The sequence below is a fragment of the Columba livia genome, chromosome 2 (assembly GCF_036013475.1).
Source record: "Columba livia isolate bColLiv1 breed racing homer chromosome 2, bColLiv1.pat.W.v2, whole genome shotgun sequence".
NCBI lineage: Eukaryota > Metazoa > Chordata > Aves > Columbiformes > Columbidae > Columba > Columba livia.
Window position 1 is genome coordinate 54,860,173 of NC_088603.1, and position 20,758 is coordinate 54,880,930.

General features: G+C 38.4%; 1 protein-coding gene across 3 annotated transcripts in view; it reads right to left on the minus strand.

Moving 5' to 3' along the window:
• POU6F2 (POU class 6 homeobox 2) overlaps positions 1-20,758 on the minus strand; it is a 305,926-nt gene that overhangs the window by 156,555 nt on the left and 128,613 nt on the right. For all 3 annotated transcript variants that reach the window (XM_021291174.2, XM_065052010.1, XM_065052011.1), the window contains exon 4: positions 19,653-19,881. In XM_021291174.2, coding sequence (XP_021146849.2) covers positions 19,653-19,881 — 229 coding nt within the window. The remainder of the gene's footprint in view (positions 1-19,652; positions 19,882-20,758) is intronic.

The window sequence follows — 20,758 nt, forward strand, 5'->3', positions numbered from 1 at the left end:
CATATTAATTTCATAAATGTTCTAGTCCTTGCTAACATATGTTGTGATGAACATCTTGTTTCCATGGGCTGTATTATTCCCACCCTATTCCAAAATGCTAGTGACAAAGAGTCACAAAGAGACAGGCGCAAAGGAGTATATTTCTTTAACAAACCAGAAGCAGCCCCTCTTCTGGATGTAGATTTGCCCTGGTCACTCTCTAGGCTATATGGCCTTTCCTAATGGCAGTGCTGATGCGGTTTAGGCAAGTATTTTGACCAGAGAGCAAAAAAGACTCCCTGATACACTGTGCCTCCAGGGACAATCTGTCGCACGTTCTCAGGCTGGCTCTCCCAAGTGCTTTGTTCTCCATTCCATGTGTTTAAGATTTCTGTTTCCACTTCAACAATGGCAAAAACTTGACCTGACTGAAATCAAATGAAATTCTGCTATTCCATTCAATGGAGCTAGGACTTCTCTTTGTGTTTTTGCTTAATTCTGGGTTTCCCTGCTTTATGTTCTTTGCTATTATGCTGAATATTTTTGTGCCTCACCATCTATGTGGATTTACTGTTTCTCTGTCCATCTCAAATCCAGATTTAATTTTCACATTGTGATTTTCTCAAACCTTCTACCCTTATAATACTCATTCAGAATCAACATTTTCCCTCTTAGACAGACTACCGTCTTTGGCAGCACAGTGAATCAAAGTATAAAAACAAAGAAAGAAAGAGGCAATGAAACCTCTTTGAGGTTTAACTGGACAGAATTCAATAAAGTCCATGCTCCTTCCAGAACATGTCCCTGTCTAGACCCTGTCTAGTCATAGTCCTCTAGAAATTTAGCTGCAAATGCCCAGTTTCAGCAACAGCAGTCTAAGAACTAAGTCTAAGTGAAATGAATTAATTTTGCAACTCAGAGGAAAATGAGACCACTTGTTGTAAGCCTCCAATTTCTGTCCTTTGCTCGCTCATGCAAGTCTCATGACCTTTGCTATGTCTGGAACAAAAAACCTAATCTGCTTGGCTGATATCAAACGTCAAGGGTTTATGCATCATGTGGTTAACTTTGTCACTGAGCAATGACTGTTGTCTTCCAGGGGCAAGCTCACTCTCAGAACTGACGTGAGGAGACCCCATGGACTCTCTTACCATTTTAAGAACATTGACACCTCCTGTGCCAGCTCTTGGTGCCACTGTCTGAGTTCAGACACTCTGTAGTTCTAAAAGCCAAGCCCTCTTATTCATTCACTAAGTAGTTTCTTTATTACTAGTTCTTTATTCCTTTCTTGCTGTATATCATATCCATCTTTTTGTACAATTGGCACGTTTTTAGTGCCATTTGTTTCATTCTGCTTTGCTGGATGGGTTGCAACTTCCATGAACACTATCTTCAACCCAGTTTGCATTCCTTCCCTAAAATCTCCTGTCACTCAGGGTTGTTTTCTTGTTCCATAAAATTCTGGTTTTCTTTTAACTTAACAAATTGACACTGGCATCCTTGAAACATGTATAAATACATGAAAATACAGATCTCATTCATTTTCCTCTTGTTTTATAGATGATAAGCAGGCCTGCAGTTAACCCTGATATCATATTTTTATTTGCCAGCCTTCTCAGAGGTGTGAGTGAAGATAAAGACAATTGAGCTTCGTCACTACTATCATGGCATAATGCAACATGAACTACTTAAAATATTTAAAACTCTTTAACAAATTATCAGAAATAAAATCTTTTGGAAGGACTGTAAAAACTAGTGGTTAGAGTTGGCAAAGGAATATGTTTCACTGTTTTGTACCTTTTTGCTCTGCTACTTCAATAACTTTCTAATAGTATGTTCCTTCTGAGACAAATAATATACTTGCCATTATAAAACAAACATTCAATAAATTGTCAGGTGAGGAATCACAGGATCTTAATTAAGGAAGGTAGCAATGACTTAGCTTTTATTTCTGGTTTCAAAACCCTAGGGGCATTTCCCTCTCAGTCTACATGATACTGTGGTCCCTAAAGAAGCCATTTAGCACCCATGAGGCTCCTAAATTTAATTCTGCTTTATTCCTTAAAAAGTTTGGCATTTTTATTTTACTTCCACACTATGTACACTTGCCTTTATGGACATAATTAGTAAACAAAAGGAAGCAAATTAAAAATACCACAAGCCAATGAGAAATAAGTGCTGAAAAACAAAACAAACAAACAAAGAAACAAAACCCCACACAAACCAACCAAGGAAAAAAACACAAAGAAAAATTTTACAAAATAAATTATTGCATATTGTAGAAAATGAATGAGCTGCCCACACAAGTGTCATGTTTATTCTTGCTCAAAGTGTTGTAGAGATACTTAGGTTTCTATTCCAGGTTCTACACTCAAAGCAACATTTCCAATTCTTTGAAACTTCCATAGATTTTTCTATAAGCAGTTCTCCTTTTCTACCTAACTAAGGATGGCTAGGACCCTTGTCAACTAGCAGCTTTACAGCTTGAACCAGGACAACTCAAACTGGTCTTAAGGACCTCTCTTGTCCATTTGGAAATGATGAGAAGTAGCAGATACAGTTGAGAGAAGATCTTTCTTTAAAATATCTTCTGACTCCCTGAAGACAACATGAGGAATAATCAACTAGTAGTGTAAGTAACCTGGATTTTCGATATTATAATATTACCTTGGTTTTTGTTTGTTTGGAAAAAAAATGTTAAAGGCTCCAGCATGGGGCAGCACTCAGTCTTTTTTTGTTCCATGTGATCAAAGGCCATGGACTCATATTCCAAAGTATATTAATCCTTTCCCTCACAGACTGCAAGACCAAGAGAAATACTGCCCTCTTTCCATCTTCTTTTCTGCCTGAGGTACATCTCCTTGATTTTACCAGAATTCTGTTCCCATTGTGACACCAGTCAACTATTGATTCTAGTGATACAAGATTATCCCTGATATTTACTCTTAGAAGACAGCTAAATTTTTTGCCCTGAATTTATGGACATTACAGGATTCACATAATTATTTATTAGGGGACGGGTGGGATGAGAGAGAAAGAGAACAAAGTAGTCAAAGGAATCAGACCCACTCTCCTATGTAAAATAAACTTCCCAGCCTTTAAAAGCCTTCAAAAATTAAATTGTGTCAATAAAGATTTGGTAGCATTTTAAACTAACTCTAGTAGAAATAGAGTCCACTTAACTAGGATCAGGAGGAAAGACAATAGAAAATATTGGCTTCTGTGGTTCATTTAAAGCATAGCCTTGAAAGTGAAACCTGCTGATTGCAAGTGCTACAAGTCTGAGGTCACACAAACTTAATATTAACTTTACAAATCAGGAACTTTATGATGAAATGGATCTCTTCATTAGAAAATCCCCAACTACTTTGTGGTCTGTGGAGATGCTATCTGATCATTCCGTGATGTACTTGCGGTTTGTAAAAATGGGGACCCTAAAGATCATGAGAGCCAAAGTCTCTTCCCTGGGGCCTTTTTACTCTGCTGACACTTACTGAAAATCTACCAGCAATACACTCTCCAGAGCAGCAATCAGCAACTCATTCAAAGTCACACACACAAGGGTCTGGGGTTAGCAACTATTAATTAGTGTAATTATTCCCAGGATGACAATTACCAGCTGCAGGATCCACTTAACATCTATTCTCAAAACTTGTCTTTCTGCAATGCTAATGTTTCTAATAGGTTCATTTACCACCATTTACGGATTATATTCACTATGGTATACTGTTGCAGATGGACAGGATGGAAAGCCAATACCTAATATTGACCTTTGCAGTATCCTGTGATTAGAAAGGCTGCTCCTACGATCATTAGCCACATCATTCTATTGAAAAACATATATACTCTTTGTGATAGATTTGTGATATTTCTCCTCTTTCAAATATGCTTACAAAATTAATATACTGCAGAAATAATATGATGTGTTTCAAACTATACTCTTGAATGATGCACTCGTTCAAACTAATACATTGCATAAAGTAGTTATACAATTTGATGCTTAAGACTATTTCAGCCAACAGTAATATTCACATGGTATAATTTCAAACCTGGTTCTCCAGTCTTCTTTAGAAAAAAATAACAGTGACAAGAAGCACAAATCTGCAGTCTGTGTTTGCTTGGCAGTGCCCAAATCCTGCATGGTGCTGAGCCTTGTTTAAAACCTGTGCAGTTCAAAGAAACTAGAATGCTCACAATAAACAAGACTTTGATAGGACAAAGGTCTAGTTCATTTAGTAACAGAAGGAAGCAAGCCTTTGATGGGAAGATTTTTCTCTAGATTTTGAAAACTAGAGGCATTTTAAATACATAATGGGACTAATTTCACCAAATGCTGTAATAAATCCTACTGATTCCAAAGAACATTAATCTTCTGCCAAATCAGAGCCCTACGTTTCAAAGCACATAAACTATTATAAATCAGAAGTTGTCATATGTGAAGACTACAGAAGGGGGAAGATTATCTCTTAGAAGGTAGCATAGAAGTTCCTATTTCCAATACCAGTAAAGTCTGTATTATTGAAACAACAGAAAGTTTGTCTAGTACAAAAGCAGGAGAAGAGTGCAGGGAGTATGACATCATGTTATTCTAACATGTTTCTCTTTTTTCATTCTCCAAGAAGCTGACAGTGAGAGCAATCAGGGATGTCATACACTGAATATCAGAGTTCAAAAGGGACAAGGAATAGAAGTATGGCAGTATGTTTTCTGGAGAAGCTTGAATTCCTTACTCTTTCTATGCTGATAAGTCAGAAATTGAAAAAGAACATATTCTTAAAACTGTGATTATAAACTGTGTTTCAGAGAGGTAACATGCTATTTTAGCATATATTTTAAAGGGTCTCCTGGACAGTGCCTTGACTACGCAGGAGTAAGTGGAAGCAGCAGTGTTGCTTTTAAATGTGCTGCTAGATTGTATTTGTGAGCATTTGATGTTCTTCTTTAATAACCTCAAGTAAAAGGCTGAATGAATTCAACAACAGTAGCTGAAAAAAGTGCAATGAGTCATATTATAGGAAAATGGAGAAAAGGATACAGGACTCTCCACTGAACACAATCCTATATTGTAGGCAATCTGTGATAACACCCTTTTCATTTCAGTTCAGTCCCATAAAATTACCACTAACATTACAACTCATGCAGAACACAGATAAATGTAAAAATGTCACAGAATTCTTCCAGATGGGACTTTTAGTTCCACTAGATCACCATCTACTTTTTTACTTGTCTAATATTTCATTACAACCTTCCATAAGTTAATTTTCTTTCCACTGACCATGTAAATCACAAATCAATTTTCATTTAAAATGCCTGACTACAGATTGCTCCTGAAAGCTCAAAGCATATGCTTCAGTGAGCTCTCCAACATTCTTAATGCACATTAGAAAAATGTTGTGGTTTTTAAAAAATCTTTTTAAAGGAATTAATTTTACATTAAAGTCTGGCATGAGACCCAAGCAGTGCTACTCCTCCCTTCCTTGTCCTCCCCCCACCTCTAAAAAGCAGGTACATTTTTGAAATGTAACCGTATGTAGAGCTAAATGTCTTTCATGACAATGACATTTGTTCCCAAACCAAAAATTCAGGAAAAAATATAAACTGCTTCAGATTTGCACAAAGCAGACATGATTACTTACTCCCAAACCCCTACTGCAACCTTGTACTTCACTTCTCTAGGGGAAAGAAGACAGAAAAGGAAGAAAAGGAGGAAAACCATACACAGTTCAGCCATTGGCCGTGTTTTATTTGAACCATTATTTTCCTCATATTCTAACAGATCCTTTGTCTGAGCTAAAATACACAGCTGAATATTGCTAACTTTACTTATGGAAGCAGACACCCTTAAAACCAACAAGAGATGCCTGTCAGAAAAGCAGGATTCGGCCTTTAAAACAATCTATAAGAAATGTTTAATAGGAATGCCCAGAAAATATCCTGAAACAGTATTCTCCAAAATGTTATTTTCTTCCTTTAAGCATAGTGCTCTCCCTCAACAAATTTGTAATATATGTTTGGCAGACTAGACTTGGGAAACATGGTTTCTATGGCTGGTTTTGCTGTTGTCCTGCTGAGAAACACAGGGCTGTCATTTCACTACTCTGCACCTTAGTTTCCCCACTGGTAAAAGGCGGATCATTTAAAATGATCCTTTATTCATATTAATCAGGTCCATTTAAATGCCTGAACTGAAGTCTGCATAAGCATTTGCTGAATCAGTATGGGGTAAGAGTGATCATGTGGTCATTTAACCCTTTTTATAGGTAGACTACTTTTATAGGTAGACTATGCTTCCTTGCACCAGGGCTTTCCATGCTGTTTAATCTCAGACTGCTTTCATTTTTTCTTGGTACTTGAGAAACCCAGCACCAAACCCTGAAGGACAAATACTCCAACAGAGCAACCTGGTGCAGTAGGAGAAAGAGGGGTTGTATATTTTCTTGGAACACAAAGGCATTGTAACGCTTTTTAATGGCATGACCCGAGATCACCAAAGTCTAATGAACTGATGAAGGGCAAGGGAAAAGAGAAGCATGGGTCCTTCCCAAGACACTTTCCTTATCTGAACCCACATAGAAGCCTTCCCCCTTCACTCTCTGTTCCTCTGCTTACCTGCACATACAGAGTTATCATGTCTCCCTCCACCTTTGGGATTGTCCTTCTGCTTCTGAAGTTCCCTTCCCTGCTGTTTTGCACCACTCTTATCGCAGCTCTTAGCAAGACAGCACAGCTTTGAATCCCAGGTTCTTGAAGCACTCTGACATTGGGATTCTAGCTTGGGGGTGATGGAGAGGGTGTCAGTTTAAATAAGGCTGAGTGCTCATGACAATTGAAAGTAGTTCTGCGCTAAGTGGGGCTCTTTCTCATAATGCAATATGTCAGTGCTGACCACTGAAATGGGGGAAGGGAAAGGCTCTTGAGCAGTCTCTGTAAATAGGGTCTTGCCAAACCATTTGCAGGTTATAGTCAGCCAAACCTTGAGGGGCTTCACATAGGGTTTTTTAAAACCCAAACTCTCAAATGTCAACGGGGCCTCAAGCATCACATCTAATGTGAATTTGCCTCACTGAAAGTGAGAGTTGAGGGCCTCTGGATTTGGCTTTGTGCTGGCATATCACAACCACCACTTAGAGCTGACCACTTAATTGTGACAATGACGTGGAGTTGCTTCAGATGTGAGAAGGTGTGGGGAAAAATGTTTACTTTGCTTCCTGATTTAGAGAAAACCCATCATGTAAGAAGGAAGCTATCCGCAACAGTGAAGTATCCAAACCCACATCTGTTAATAGTCACTGGAATAGTTTATGGAATAGGGATTACTATGAAGACAACTTGTATACTCCTCTAACAAGACTTTTAAAGTTAACTACTTTAACTAAATAAAATAGTGATTGGGTTATCTGACCAATCAGTAAAAGGCCCACAAAAACATTCAATATGGGAGATGCCTGAGAGTTGGTTCAGTTGAGTGGCTAGCTAACTGTTTTTTCCTCTTTCCCATTTGCCTGACCAGCTAAGGGCCAGAAGGCTGTGTTTCTTGAGCTTACCTCACTTGTCTTTTTATTTTTCCACTCATACTTCTTTCAGTGGCTTTTTGTTCCACCTGCAATGGACTAGTAAATGCCTCTAATGATCAAGAGGTGAGCAACCAAAAAGGAATCCCAATTACTGTGGCCAGAAAGCATGTTAGACACTTGAATGTTTTTCCATTGACTAGATCCTCTAAGTCTTCACATTACATTGTGAAATTCTTCTCGGAAGGAGTTTCTATTCCACAGCCTGTTGGACAGAGGCTTCTGGATGAAGGAGCTAGCTGAAGCTTAAAAGGGGCAGTAGAAAGAAGTATATGCACGTGCTCATAGTTACAAGCTGGGATGTGAAAAAGAAAATATCTGAAGGCACATTAGAAAGAAAATGAAAGGAAAGACTTCTCATGAAAACCATGCACTCTCCTGAGAGTCTTTTCAACCACCCATGTTTTCCTGTAATTCTAAGATAAGAAAACTAACATCTGTACAGAAAACATGATTCTTGGAAAGCCTGTTTCCACTGCGAACCCCACACTAGCAAATGCAGATCACAACTTCAAGATTTAGATGTCTAGGTGCCCTTTTCAATGGCCATCAATAGATTTGTATACACACAACATTCAGGCATTCAATTTTCAGGATTTTGTCTAAAATTATTAAACAGAACATTACAGGTGCTGGTGGCTAAAATCAGAGCTGTCAAGTTAAATTTAACTCTGCAGGCGCTGATGGCAGAGTTACTTATTGCATAAACTACAAATCCCTGCAACCTGGGCACTCAGTGCTCTAACAGAAGTCTCTACCTGAATAACTTTGCTCTGAATCATCAGCAATGAGGATTTGTTTTCATTGCACATACACCAGTCACCAATTACTACTTCCTGAAGCATTACTGCAGGTTTAACACCACGTCAACCTTAGCAAGTGATTTGTTGCAGTATGAGAGGATCACTAGATGGAGGAAGTTGCTTCTGAGTCCCTTTCTTTCCCTCTACTTGCAATTCAGGGGTTTTTACTTTGGACTGTGTTTACTTTGGTATCTTGCACTGAATGTATGGGTCTTGAAGCTAAAGGCCAAAAGGCCAGCTGTTGGTTTGGGCCTTGGTATCTCCACCTGGCTCCGGAATTCAGTTGGTGTGCATCTGAAGCGGGGCTCCTAGTTTAGTTTCCTCCAAAAGAAATCTGTACTGCACACATCAAGCCACCATAAGGAAAATGGTGCAAACAGAGGGATTCATGTCAAATGTGCTTTACTTCTCTAAAGCAAAATACTTCAGTAGGTACAGCCTGCTATGCAGTAAGATTTATTTAATGAACAGTGGCTTGCCTTCTGCCTTCCTACACCACTTCAACAAAATCTTTCCCCTTATTAATACCAGTAAGTTTAGCTTTCTCAGCCCCAGTTTCTAACCTCCGTCATGCCATTTATGAAATGATCAGATCAGGAGACAACGAGAATGCAAGTGGGATGTGACCATGTATAAATTGCTCTGTATTGGAAATTTCATCCCATTCTGTTATTTACTTCTCTCCAAGTAAGATAATTATATTTGTATAGGTAAAGGTATAGATATAGATTAGATGTTACATTACAAAGCCACAAGGGTTCCTGATCTTGTTAACATGATGGTTGTCATAGTTTGTTTTGTTTTGCATGAGCAAGAGCTCATTACTGAGAACCCTTGTCATTCACATTGACTTGTGTCTTCTTAATGGAGCATTTCTGAAATGAATCGCAGGACATACACATTTCAATTCAAATTGCACCTTGGAGTCTTGCTTCCACTGAAGTCAATGGGGCTACAGGACAAAGGAAGCTTTACAGCTTGTGTTTTTACAGGCACGCCCTAGTCTCTTGTTCAGTGTGCATTTAAAGAAGGCCGATAGTGATTTTCAAATCATTTTGCTTTCAGGCATTACTTCAGCTGGTTTATTTGGCTACCTTCTGCACTAGGTTACTTGCACAGTTACACTCTCCTACACTCAAAAGATGTTGCAGTTCTTTGTGTTCCTTGCAGTGCAGTAGGACGCCACGATGTGAATACACAAGCCTTACCCTGTCTCAGTTAGCAAGAATGGGTACAGTTTGCCATGCAGAAGAGGTGAACTAAAAACAAGTCTCACTGCTGGGGAGGGTAATAGCAGCACTGCTTTTGCATCAATCCCCTGCCAGGCAATCCATAGACTGACACTGATGCTTGCTCTGGAGGGAGTCACCCTCCAAGCTAGAGGTAAGAAGCCAGATAAGCAGTAGCCTGTAAAAAGGGATTAAAAGAAGAGAGAAAACCAGGGGGAAAGATTAAGATAATTTACCCTCGTATATTGTATCCATCATAAATCCCATTGTCAGTATCTATTGTTCAAGTACCTGACAAACTTCTGTTTCTATCCCCTCCATAAAAGCCTCCATCATATGGAAAGTTGTGTACCTTTCATGGTTTTATAATAAACTGGAAGTGAGTAACAGTGCGATATCAAAGGAAATAAAACTCCAGTTGCTGTTGCTGCTGGGGTTGCCTTCTGAATGTGGCTTATACAATATTTCATCTGTGCTGACACCTTTCACTCTCAATTATTTGGCTGCTGTCAAAACAAATCAATCATATTATAGCACTGTGTCTTCATGTTACCATTCCACTGCAAGTTAGCTGCATTAGCTTTGAAATATATGGAAGGATAAAATTTATCTCTATTATTTATTTAATACAACTTTCTCCCTTGTGAGTTATCTTGCAAACATAGCAAACCCAAATTATCTGATGTCAAATGTTGAATATATATAAATACCACTAAGAAATTTTAAAATAATGGCACTCATGGGAACATAAATGCATAAAGCCACACTTGCTAAGTCTTACGCTTACAAGCAATTATATTCTTCCGACAAACAGAACAAATAGTATATGATTTTAATTTTGGTTGCAACTGGCCAAGGTGCTCATATTAGATAAATGTAATTTCATAAGACATAACTTCGAACTACCACTCCTGCTAAAGCAGAGTAAAACAAAGATATAAAGAACTGATTTTGTTACCAGTAAAATGAACAGGGGAAAAAAAAGCTGGGACTGAATATTTTTTTAAGGATGCTACAGCGCTGGAAGGGGACTTGATTTCCTTTACAGTTCACAAGCATTGATTTGGGAAAGGAAAAGCTAAATCTCAAAGAGAAAATCTGAAAGTGATTGCTCTGTTCATATTGCAAGACTTACAGTTTTCAGCAAACATGTAGAAAATTTTGTTTTGAAAGGTTTCATCCTTTAAAAATAAACAAAATAAAAGAAACAACTTTCAGGTTGCCAATAAGTGCATTTCCTGAAAATGTACTACTATAATTTCCTTCCTTTTTAGACAGAGTTTGTGTCCTGTTACAACTGTATCTTCTAAAATATGGACCCCAAATATACTGGGAAAATTACAACAGGTTTATCACCTCCAGACATTTACCTCTTTTTCACTTATTACTGCTGATGTAATGGGAAATCAGCTGCACACTACAAAATACATCAAAGAATATCTGGATTATTAATAACTTTAAAAAAACAAGCTGATAGAAAAAGGATGGACAGAAACAGCACTCGATGAGGAAAGGGACAAGAGACTGAAATGGGATCTGAGAAACAGAAAGGGAAAGATATTCAAAGATCGGATTATCTGAATCAAAAAAATCTGCATTGACTTGAATAGAATTAATTATGGAACGGAATGAGAAACTTGTCTTTATGCTGAAGATTTATTTTTAGCATTGCATGATTTATCGTCACAAAACACAACTAGGTGAAAGAAGAGTCTGTGAGATATGTCAGACCTACAGTTGATTAAGTTTAATAGCAATATTCATGTTAAAATAAAAAAAAGCAAAAAAACCTGTAGCAGGCAATAGTCTGAAAACCCATATTGGGTTGGATCTCACTAACATTGATGGAAACTTCCAATCCTTCTTTAGGCTGGAAAAGGTCACTGCAGGTCCCTAATAAGGAAAATTCACCTTACAGCAGCTACTGAAGAAGAGCCTGGCCTCTTTTAGGTCTATGAACCAGAACAAGACTCAAGAATTTAGGATATTTAGCAAAGATCTAGCTGTGCCTGAGAAGCTCAAGGCATCTGATAGTAGTGATTTAAGCCACTTTGTAGGAAAGCATAGCACTAACTATCCACACATGCATTTACAGGCAGGGAGTTGCAGAAAACGTGCATGAATTGTCTGCCATCACACGGGACATCTCGGGGGGAGCGCAGAGCAGAACACGGGGCTCACGTCTGCGTTCTCTGCTACATTTGTCAGAGCAACAGGCTTGTAAAAACAAAGCGGTCAAGGAATGAAAGCAGCTTCAGGGATCAGCGGCAAAATGAGGCCTCCGGATCTCCATAAGTACAGATTTCTACCCAAAGGACATAAAATTGCATAGAGGTCTGGGATGAGAAAAACCAAGGAAATTTCACTTTCATCGCTTCTGATGTTACCAGACAGGTTCTGTTCCCATTTCTAGAGCAATCTCAGTGACAGACAGAATTTTTGTCCTAAGAAAAAAAAAAGGGGGGGGGGGGGCAGGGGGGAGTTAAAAGCTGTAAAATGTTTCAAGACACATAAATTAAGATTTTAATAAGAAAGTCATAAGGTACCTTCAGAAATTTCCATGAAAATTAGGAAAAAAAAAAAAGAAGAAGAAGAGGAGATCTCCATAAAAAGGTGTATGGTTCAGAACCACATAGACTTTAAAAAAAAAAAATAATTTAAAAAGTTGGCTCCCAAGCATTTATCTTGTATGTTCCATGTATTCAGAATTCACACTATTAAAAACACCCAGAAACCCAGTTGGTCAATAAAGACTTTGTTGCTTTTGTGAGTCCTTAAATATATATGTGCCTGATTACAATCTCACTGGTCTATGAGGAACACAAGTTTGTATTCAGAGAGTTTTTAAAACATGAATCATAGGGATTTTATTAATACAAACACTATGGAGAAACAAAGGAAATTAAACCACAAAGACTATAAATGTCTGACTTAAGTCCACTAAGGGAAGGAAATTAAGAGTGAAGGCTACAAATCTATCCTGGTAATCCTTCTACAACTCACTCTGCTGCAGTACATAGTCTTGGATCAGCATATGACAGCATATGAGTCCCATATGCATATACCATATAGATGTACGTATCTATTTGTATGTGATCTAGATGTCCCTATCTATTTGCATGTGACCCGTGTATGTAACATACACGCTGCAATGCAGAGGTGAGGAATAGAGTGACAAACACTAGCTAGGATTTTCACTTGCATTTGCAATTTCTTGGCTTTTATAGGATTACAGTAAGTTAAATGCTTAACATTATTGGAATGTGTTTTCCCTACATTAATTTAAATTGTCACGGTCTAAATTCAAGAAGATTAAAGACTCCTGGAAACAGGTGCAAAGATACACTTTAAAAGCAGCATTAAAATGCATCCATGTTCTGGTTGACAGAAATTTCGTTTATAATCCTGCACATAGCATATTCCTGCTAGGAGCAGTATTGGTCTAAGTCAAGGCTAAATAAAGGGGTACAATCCCAGAAATGCCCAGGTCTTTCATACTAGGCAATCCTTAACTCCTAGCCCTAGTGGTCATGTCTGCTAGAGGGTAGTTAACCAGAGGTTTTTGGCGGAAACTTTGGGGAGGTGTAAACTACTTCCGTCTTTCCCATCTGCTTCTTGGCATACAAGTCTGGAAACTTAGACTCTGACAAAACTTGGCCCACAAAGTTTAAGTAGGTGTGAACACTTCGATTTCAGAATTAATTTGATCTACATCACATCATTACTCCTCACTGATGTTGTTCCATAACCCTCAGCAGTGAAAAAATATGCATGTCTGAGGTCTATCGTGGGTGTAAGTCAACAACAGAGCACACAAGCATTAAGACTACTGCATTTTAATGCCTCTGATAGTTGGCCTTTAACTTATGGGGCACAAAATCCAAACAACAAATAGCTAACACACTGGGAGTGATCAATAAACAACTAGTAACTAATAAAGCCCTGAACCTTTCACATTCCCTCTGTGAAGGCAGCAATTTGCCACTAAACAAGATGAGCAATTAACATGGGGCCACAGCATTCCCACAGGAGAAGCCTCATGTGGTGGGGAAAAACAAACAAACAAAACCACAACCAACCAGCCCAGTAAGGTTCTTTCTGTGCTGCCTTCAGAAAAGCAGTTTTTGCCCTTTCTCCCACAGCACGTTAGGCCTCCCAAACAGTACATTTCTTGGGAGACCAGACAGTAACACAAAACCTTCTATTAATATCCACCCTATCTTTAGGGATCTCTGCTTACGACTTCAGTTCCCCTACAACACGGTTTGCCTGGGATACAGCTGTTAGCCTAAGGAAACCTGCTGTGGTGGCTGCTAATCCATAGGTGCTCCGTGCACACCACTGAGTGCTTCAGGGTGCACAAATTTCTCCTATTTCTTTCCACGCACTAAAGTAGTGAGGTTCATCTTAGGGGGTGGCTGAGCCCTTCTTTGTGTAAGTGAACCCTTCACAGAGGCTCCATTATGTGCAGCATTTATACAGCGATAGCGGAGGTATATTTGGTTTGAGGGCTTCATGGAAATTGCTAGCGAGTGCAGTTCCTTTTCTTGGTTCTTGTCATTCTTGTTCTGGTTATGTTAGTACACTGCAGAAGTACCTGGGAGTAAACTATTCCTCTAAGTGAAACATCATTTTGATTATTACTGACATTGGCGCTCATTAAAATACATAAGTGAAACACTGCCTTTCTGTAGAGTCTGAAAGCTATTTCATGTTACTTGAAGGGGAATACAAATGAATAGGGACTGCATCACTTTAGTAAAAAGGGGAAAATGTTCTAAAATACTGGAATTTGGACTCTAGATCAGTAAGCAATTGAGGCTTGTAGTTTGCTTTTCTGTCTCTTTTTTGTTTTTCATCTCTCTGATTCCTGATTTTTAAGGTATGTGTACATGAGAGAACGGAGACAGAGCATGTTTACTTTATCTGTTGCACAATTAATGACACAGATGAAACAAGGTCTAATAAATGTAAACAATACTTTTTTTTTCCTTTTTGTGAACATTGTCTTTACCCAACATTCATTTGACTGATCTCCACATCAAAAAGCCTCTTTATTTTTTTTTTTTTTACCATCAACTGTCTGTTTTTACCCATATCAGTACATTTTAATGGCTGTCTCCTAGCTCTCAAGATGCTTAATACATTTCCCCTTCCATTGTGTTGCAGCTAAAATATGACCTGCTGCTGTTTAAATAACAAATTTAATAAGCCATGCAAGGCTTCCTTTCAGCACTGAAGCCTTTCGCTAACGATTTGGGGGGTTAGTTTGTTCTTATTTCTTTCAGAACTCTAATAATGAGAAACTCTGTTTTGGAAATAAATTATTGACATCCACTTCAGGAACCATACAATGTGTAGTGGAAATAAAATACATAAAGTTTCAGTGCCATGAGGCCAGAATCTCCAACTTGTTGGTTTCTTTCAAGGTTCAAGTGTCATTCAAGCTTCTTATCAGTGGAGATATCTAAAATACTGTTGTGCCAGGGCCATGTGATGTAATGTATTTGGGCTAACCCCTTGCAGAGGGACTACCAAATTGTTATCCATGGTGCGTGAGTGGCCAGCAGTGAGCTGTTGGGTAACACCATGCAAATTTCTTCTCATTTCAACCATGTATGCTACACTGAAACGACAGTTAAAATACATTAACTTTTTAGTCAAAACTGCTTTGGCTGTGATGGAAAAGTGAATGAAATAGAGAGGACAGTCCTTAGCTACTCTTCGGCACTGGAATACCTACCCATTTCTCAGTGATTTCAACATGAAATTAATGGGGTTAAACATTATAGTAAGAAAACAAGACAGAACAAACTCAGCCCACCAAAAAGGTATCTTTCTGTTCAGATATACAGAAATATTACATTGAGACATAAAAATCAGATAGGCTTAAGGAGATTATGTGTTTCCATGAATATCGGCTCGCAGGCATTCCTGAAGACTCTGAGATTAAGCAACTTCTAGTCCTGTGCAGAGACACTTGAGGATAAATGCAATCAAAAATAAAAAAAAAGAACACGCTCCCCAAAAAACCTAGAGAAACCTGACCTGGCAAAGGAGATACAGAAACTGAAACTGTTCAGCACAGAGAAAAATTTCTTGAAGACAGAATGCTGAATATTGATGAACACCAGTTTGGATCATAAAAGGAAAGCTGGCAGAGTGTTTTCTGCATCAAGTCATTAAGGACAGGCCAAGAAGCAACAGACTAATAGCAACGACAGGCAGCACACTGTCCTGTAGGGCACCTGCCTCACTTCTTCCTTTCTCACAATTTTACCATTGCTACTGTGGCAACTCCAAATTTTTTGCTGGTTAGAAAAGCATTGGCTGTGTTCCAGCTGTGATTCTAAGAAACGGTGATGGAAAAACTGGTGGGTACATTTCTTGGGACAACAGCTTTCTTGGATGGTTTTGTCTTCAGTGCTTTCAGTGGCTCACAGTAAAAAGTTATGGTTGTTGATTTTATCATTTTCTTCAAAGAACTGTTGGTGGAAAGCCAAAGTTCCATAGGTGAATCTGTGTTATATTCAGGAATTTCTGTTTACTCTAAAGCAGATGGCTCTGTTTTGACACCAACCCTCTGGCATCTCCTTGTGCCTATGAAATTTGCTTAATGGGAGCCAGGTACAACATATTTTTATAAGTTTCACAGCAAGAATTTACACATTCACCTTCCTTCTGTTCACGCACATCTGACTTATTTGTTCAGGGAACAGATATGGCACAGCAGTGTGTATGGCAAATGACAAAATGTAACAAACAGAATATAGTCAAGTTCATATCAAGAAAAGTAGCTTTAAAAGAGGCTTAGTCTAAACCTCGTTTCACTTACAGCAACAAAATTCCTATTGACCTAGTGGTAGATCAGGACCATATAGCAACTGAATGATTGAACACAAATAAGTTTGAAAAAAAAAATCGTATTTATAAGTAACTGACAACTGAAGAATAGGTAATTTCACTGAATAAGTTACACTGTGTGAGTAATTTCCATATCATTAATCACTCCATTTTACCCACCTTGAATTTTTAAAGAAACTCCTCTTTTCTTGTTTTAAATAGTTAGCCTATCTCCTCTATGTTTCCTATCACTGAATGATGTTTTCTCTATCCACAAGCAAAGTTTTTCATTGTTTTATCCCATCACCCTGAGTTCTCACACTTATCACCTTGAACCACACCTGAAAATCCCTGAGAAGAAAATCAGTTGAACGCATATGTGGATCACACAAAACGTAGTGGGATTACTCCCTTAATCAATGTTTAGTATGCATTCAAGTATTCTGTTTGTTCAGAACTTGTCTGAATTCAAATATTATTCAAAAAGTCTTCAGGGTGTCTTTTGAGTTACCTCGCTGGGGTAGTTTGTGATGAAGAGGTTTAGAAGTTTACTGATGAGAGAAGAAGACAGGAGAAGTCCAAGATCACAGGAGCTGTGGACATATATGCTTGACTGTACTGGGAATTCAGGGACAGAGGATGTGACAACAACAGGAGTAATAAGATAGAAAATAGCATGAAAACACGTCCCCCAGCTGTCTAGGCTGACCATGCCACAGTGAGACTTATAGAGATGGAGGCTGCTGAATACGGGCTGATTTCATCCAAAGGGTGGGAATTACCAAAACTGTGTCGAAGCATTGGTTTCTATGAGTATACCTACAAAAGTGCTGGCTACAAGCCAGTACACATATTCCATGATTATCTTTCAAATAACCACCACCAAAAAAACATAAACAAAACAAAAAACACACAAACAACAAGAACAACAAAACCACACACAGGGATCAGAAATCAATCAGGTGCAATGGAACTGATGATACCACACAGCTAAAGACATTCTCTCTAGAAACTCTCACCCAACTCCTACTTTCACTCATACAGCATTGGGCAGTAAGCTATATAGGAAGCAGTACAAGCTTACAGCTGTGATTCAGGGCTCTTAAGAGCTATCTTGACCAAGTTACTTCGTTTCCTTGCGTATCGGTTTCACTTCCAAATAATGAGGACAGTGGCACTTGCTTAGAGGATCAGGAGGGAAGGGCAGAGATGACAAACACCAACACAACTAAGTGAATTCATGGGTTCTGTTCTTTTCATCTACTTTATAGAAGATGTGATTACGTCCATAGACAAGGAACTGCACCTGATCCTCCAGCAAGTCCCTATTTGATTTCATGCTCCTATTTACCAGTAAAGATTATAGAGGAAACCTTTTCATCCGGTAAGGTCATTGCTTGCAAAATTTATTGGCAGCGGAGTTACGTCTTTTCACCAGCAATTAGACACCCATGGCTAATCCAAAAACCAAAGGTTGCTTGGCTTAATCTCTACCCTCCAGCTTTGCAACATGGGGTGAATAAATGACGTAAGAACTGCACAAGCTTATATTTATTTATAATACTACATACCCAGCAACTATAACCTGCAGCACTCCAGGGTGGAAGGATACATTTTTATAATGCCTGTTTCTTCATTAAGATTTCATCACCCACCTACGCTAAAAAGCCACTTCCCCTTCACTTTGTTATATCTGCTTTTACCCGCTCCTGTTCCTGCATTATTTTTTTAATCTCCAGTTCCCTACTTTACATGCACTCTCAAATTTTAAACAAGTAAAATTTGTGCATTAGTGTGTCCTTTTCATCTATGATTTATGAATGACAGGTTCTTTGGTGCAGCTTAATGGTATGAGAGAGACATTATTTTAAACATTAAAGTGAAAACCATTTACAACTATGATAAGAGAGGTCTGTTGACATTAAACTTTAAAACATGCACAAGGTAAAGGCAAGTAGCTGCTCCAACAGGTGAGAGTACTATGCATGTGGTTTGTAAGGGAGTTTGTTCAACACAAGCTGTCTCTTCCTGTTCTCTGTTTCACAACCTGTAGGATTTGGTGCTTCAAACAATTCATCTGGTAATCAACAGACACCAGACTTTAATAACTAAAACTAGGGTGCAGTGCAGAGCGTTCATTTTTAAAAATTACCCTTCCATTCAAGGAAAACTTTTCCTACCATTTCCATCAGCTAGAAATAAAAATAAATAAATACATAAATTGAAAGAGCTAAAGCTTTATTTTGATACTTCCTGCTCACACCTTTATCACTTTCACACTGGACAATCCCTTCTTTACCACCCTCTTCCATTAAAGCTGTGCAATTCTCTTGTAAGATTTGGCTAACACTTATCTTGCTATACTCGGTTCAGTTCTGTTCAGCTTTCTGACTGCTTTCTGAGAAGCAATCAACATAATAGGAGTAGTAAATAAATACATCTGTATTTTATATTGTGTGTTCGGATTTATTACTCTTTCCAGCCATGTTAAACACGTTGATTGAACAGCAGAGAATACTACTGAAGAACAGGGATCTTACAGAACTGCTTTTCAGTCTGATTTTAAGTCACAGGAAGAATGCAGCAGATATCTGCGGGCAGAACTGTTGCAAACACGGTACATCCCAGACAACAGGAAGGATACATAGAGAGATTCACTTTTTGCTGGTGATTTGGGAGTCATATGACTTCCTCAACAGCTCGGATAAGGATGGCAGAACCTTATTTATAAAGCAGACATCCCACAGCAAGAACAAGAATGCATATCTGGGGCACTAATGGCAGCTGAGAAAACTCTAATTTTAAAATAAAAGCCTTCTAAAGTGATTTTCATGCAATACTGTGGTTTTAGGTTCCCCCATTCATTCAAGTACCCTAATCAGCAGTGGTGAAACAGAATACTTGTCTTCATACAGTCGTTTGAAATTTTAAAGTGAACTGTGAGTAGGGAACACTGATCACTGATGACAGAAAAGCCTAATGAATCATTAGAGTACTATACATTACTGACCCATAGAATCTCAGACCCAACCTCCAATCTGTTCTAAAAAAATGCAAATATCCTTTAAGTATCTCTCAAGTATTCAAAAACAATCCAAGTATTAACTTTCAATATGCATCAAGAGCAACATTTCATTGAAACAGAGATCACTCAGTTTAAAAGAGAGAGATAAAACGAAACAAACAGGCAAAAGAACCTGTTGAAAAAAACGCTAAACATGGCTTACCTTGTAGATTTTGCAATGGCAAAGTCATGATGCCTCCTGCTGCAGCTGCTGCTACCAGCCCTTGGATGTTGGTGAGATTCGCTGTAGGTAGAGTTAGGACGAGCCCTTGTTGGCCCCCCAGCTGCCCAGCCATGTTGAAAGGAATAAGGATGGGCTGATTGAGGGCTGGAGTGCCTCCCGGCATCACCCCCGCTACTGCTGAGGCCAACTGTTGGGCTGTCAGTAACGGCTGTAACAAAACACAGACAGCAAGCCCATTTTACTGTGAATAGCTTGGTATTACACACTTGTGACTCTTCTGGCGTGGGATCCTTTTGTGTTCCATCATGGACATGCACTGCTCCCAATATCTTAAAGCACACATTTTCACCAACACAGAAAGTTTTGACAAACTCGACAGGCTGAAGCTGTAAGCCTTACCATCGTGTAGCATTGCAGCAACCCCAGGTGAATCGAGATTGGAATGTTTGTTACACGTGCACTGAAGATAATTTATGAACACAAGAAGGCCCAACCTGAGTCAGCCTACAACTACCTAACTGCCAACACTTCCCATATTTTCCCAGTTGTATACTGATCGCTAAAAGCTGAAAACACTGCAACAACAATTACCACAAGCTATGTGGACCAACACTGTCCTGGGAAGTGAAGTATCTTCTCAGAGTATGGCTGAACTTGCATAAAACTGTGAAGTGACATAGGAAATCTTTTAAAAAGTTCTACAGTGCCATACTATCATGCCTACATTTTGCTCTAAAGAAAAGAAATAGCTGGCATAAAAGATAATGAAATGCCTTTACTAATGCAGGAGCTATGTGTGACAGGCAGAACTATCAGAGCCAATAAGGCTGCATTAAAATTCCACATGCTTTTTAATATTAAATTATGACATGTATTTAAAAAATAACTTGTATAAGGAATTCAAATATTTTAACCTCCTACATACTCAAATCTACTTAGGTTTTCTTTTAGAAAAACACACAAAAATCTTATCTTAACAAAGAAATAACTTTAAAGACATATACACAATACACACATGCTTCTTTTTTATAACACTAAATGAAACCAAACATTACACAGATCAAAGATGATGAATCACAGTTATT